The sequence below is a fragment of the Oncorhynchus mykiss genome, chromosome 26 (genome assembly GCF_057628025.1).
Source record: "Oncorhynchus mykiss isolate SJ-2025 chromosome 26, ASM5762802v1, whole genome shotgun sequence".
NCBI classification, from domain to species: domain Eukaryota; kingdom Metazoa; phylum Chordata; class Actinopteri; order Salmoniformes; family Salmonidae; genus Oncorhynchus; species Oncorhynchus mykiss.
The window spans coordinates 44,720,095-44,723,578 of NC_143047.1; the positions used below are offsets into that span (position 1 = coordinate 44,720,095).

General features: G+C 46.0%; 1 protein-coding gene across 10 annotated transcripts in view; it reads right to left on the reverse strand.

The window, feature by feature from the left end:
• Positions 1–3,307, reverse strand: part of LOC110526832 (troponin T, fast skeletal muscle isoforms) — a 29,367-nt gene extending 26,060 nt beyond the window's left edge. For all 10 annotated transcript variants that reach the window (XM_090222105.1, XM_090222104.1, XM_090222103.1 and 7 more), the window contains exon 1: positions 3,057–3,307. In XM_090222105.1, coding sequence (XP_090078231.1) covers positions 3,057–3,226 — 170 coding nt within the window. In that variant the 5' untranslated portion in view covers positions 3,227–3,307. The remainder of the gene's footprint in view (positions 1–3,056) is intronic.
• Positions 3,308–3,484: the final 177 nt, after the last annotated feature.

Below are 3,484 nucleotides of genomic sequence, written 5' to 3' on the forward strand. Positions count from 1 at the left end.
ATACCTAGTCAGTTGTCCAACTGAATGTATTCAACTGAAATGGTGTCTTCCTCATTTAACCCAACCCCTCTGAATCAGAGAGGGGCGGGGAAGGGGGGGGGGGATACCTAGTCAGTTGTCTTCCTCATTCAACCCCTCTGAATCAGAGAGGTGCGGGGAAGGGGGGGGGGGGGTATACCTAGTCAGTTGTCTTCCTCATTCAACCCCTCTGAATCAGAGAGGTGCGGGGAAGGGGGGGGGGGGGGGGATACCTAGTCAGTTGTCTTCCTCATTCAACCCCTCTGAATCAGAGAGGTACGAGGAAGGGGGGGGGGGCTGCCTTAACCGACACACTGCTGAGGTAAGTTATATCCTCTTCATTCACATCCTTCCAACATCTTTTGACATCATTTGTAGGTTAAAACTTCCCTAAGGTGCACTGAAAGGACAACTTAGTGTCATGTAGTACACACGACACGCTAACACATCTCCTCATCCCCCTTTCAGGTCTCTGAAGCCCTCGGCTGTACAGGACGTGGAAGAACTCTCCTTTCTAATCCTTTCGGATATATATATAAAGTGTCCTAAGAGGGTTCTTTCACACCTAGTGGTCCAAGACAGCTGCAGATGTCCTTCAGGCTTAGTCCTTTAGGATCTTATTACCCCGACTCAGCTGAGACCTTCTCTGTCCACATAGCTCCCAAATCCACCCTCTCCTCTTCTCCATATCTGGGCATCGTAGTCATTCATCACAACAAAGAAGGAATAAGTGATGATGGTAAGGAGAGGTCTGAGGATCCTTCCTGATTGGTTGGGGGGTCGACAAGACCATTCGGTTGACCCTTTGTGGTTCGTTTGGTTAACTTGTGATATTAAAGACTGGTTGACGATGACGACGCGCCTCCACCAGACTAACACTAAAACTATATAAAAACATTTGGTTGAAAATCTATCCTATTTTTTTTTTGTGTAAAAAAATTCTACAAATCCTGTTTGTTGGTATGAGAACATGGCACGTGTGTATGTGTGTGTGTGTCTGTGTTGTGTGTGTGTGTGCCCATTTGAAGATTTCCTTGGGTTTGCGCCCCATGGTCGAGGTCGGCTGGGACAGAGCCTGGGCTCGAACCCAGTGTCTCTGGCGGCACAGCCTTGGACCACTACGCCACCCGGGAGGCCCCAAGGGATGTAACCTTTGACCCATAACCCTCAGTCTAGAACACTCAGAGCAGCTGCATCTCCATAGCTGTTTGAACCTGATACAAAACACTGTACTGCTCTATAGCAATGGTGACCTGTCTAAACGGACTATCGCCCCGTAGCACTCACATCTGGAATCATGAAATGCTTTGAAAAAGGCTTTTTGCATGGCTCACGTCAACATCATCATCCCAGACAACCTTGGACCCACTCCAATTCGCATACCGCCCCCCCCCCAAACAGATCCACAGACGACTCGATCTCTATTGCCCTCCACACTGCCTTCTTCCATCTGAACAAGAGGAACACATATGTGAGAACGCTGTTCATTGACTGCAGATCAACGTTCAACACTGTAGTGTCCTCCAAGCTCATCACACTAAGCTAAGGACCCACTTCTTGATGGACCCTCAGGTCCTCAAAATGTTCCACAGCTGCACCATTGAGAGCATCCTGACTAGCTGCATCACCGCCTGGTGTGGCAACTGATTGGCATCCGACCGTAAGGCGCTACAGAAGGAGGTACGTTCGGCCCATCACTGGGGTCGAGCATCCTGCCATCCAGGACCTGACGTCAGAGAATGGCCCTATACCAGAGAATGGCCCGTCAGAGAATGGCCCTAAAAATTACGCCGCTGTTATTGTTTATTATCTATCCTGTTGCCTAGTTACTTTACCCCTACCTATACAGTATGCACACATCTACCTCCATTACCTCTTACCCCTGCACATTGACTTGGTACTGTTACCCGGTGTATATAGCCAAGTTATCGTTACTCATTTAGTATTTATTATTTGTGTTATTATTTTTCTATTTTTCTCTCTCTACGTTGTTGGGAAGGGTCCGTCAGTAAGCATTTCACTGTGAGTCTACACCTGTTGTTTCTCTCTACGTTGTTGGGAAGGGTCCATCAGTAAGCATTTCACTGTTAGTCTACACCTGTTGTTTCTCTCTACGTTGTTGGGAAGGGTCCGTCAGTAAGCATTTCACTGTTAGTCTACACCTGTTTATAAACCAAGTGACAAAAATATTTTCGATTTGATTTAGCATCCAGGGATTGTCCACACAAAACACATAAAAACACCTTGAAAACAAGTATTGTATTGACCTATCTGTATCTAGAAAGCATTGACTCAATCTATTTTCTCTTTCGGTCAATTTAAACCATTAAAAGTTGTCTAATGAAAATTGTTGTCTTAAAAATGATATACTACCAAACTCCAAACAGAAGAAACTGAACTATTTCAGTGTTCAGACTGTTTACAGTGCTGCACGTAAACTTAGAGAGTAGAGATGATTAGAGAGATGATTAGAGATGTTTAGAGATTAAGGTTAGAGATGTTTCAAATGTTTTTCAATTGTGAGACGTGTCCCACAGTCCAACATCCGGGCTCAGATGCCCCCAGCAGTCTGGCTGGAGCAGCTTAGATTACAACCAGCAGTTAGTACCAGCTCCATACGTTAGTAGGCTATAGATTCTCCTATGGTAAATCTACTATGACAGTGGGAGAGACCGCTTCCTCTTCTTAGACTCCAGTTCTATACATTAGTAGGATATAGATTCTCTTATGGTAAATCTACTGTGACAGTGGGAGAGACCACTTCCTCTTCCTAGACTCCAGCTCCAGACGTTAGTAGGCTATAGATTCTCCTATGGTAAATGTACTACTGTGACAGTAGGAGAGACTGGTTCCTCTTCCTGGACTCGTAAATCACTGTCTCTTTATCCATCTCTGTCTGTCTCTCTGTATCAGTGGCACGTACCTGCCCAGGAATATTAACAAACCCTCTATAATAAACAAAGGAATCAATCACTCTTAAACGGTTGATTGTTGTGTTTCTCAAACCCTTTGTCTTTCTATCTATCTTTCTTTCTTACCTCAGAAAAGTTGAAAGAAGTGAGACTCCTTGGCGACGGATGGGGAGACTGGCTGTAACTCTTCTCATCAAATAAGTCCTTGTGTTATAGTGATATTTGATCTGGTCAAGCTGCTCATTGGCTGGGGTCTGACAGTGTGAGGTAGGGGAGTCGAGGGGGGCCTGCGGCATCTTAACACCCTCAATAAGGAGATGGATGAAGGTGGGGAGTTGGCGGGGGGGTAAGGAGGGATAAGAGAAGGAGTGGGGTTCTGGTTGTGGAAAAGAAGCAGCTGAGATGCTATATTTATATCTATATTTGTCGTGAGCAGCAGCAGAACTGATAGGGTGAGTAATGGGGATCCCAGTGGGCATAACCTGCTGGAGTCTGGAGGGTTATACATCAGCGGCTTGGAACGCGGACAATGTCCCCCTGTGTGTTCTACCAGC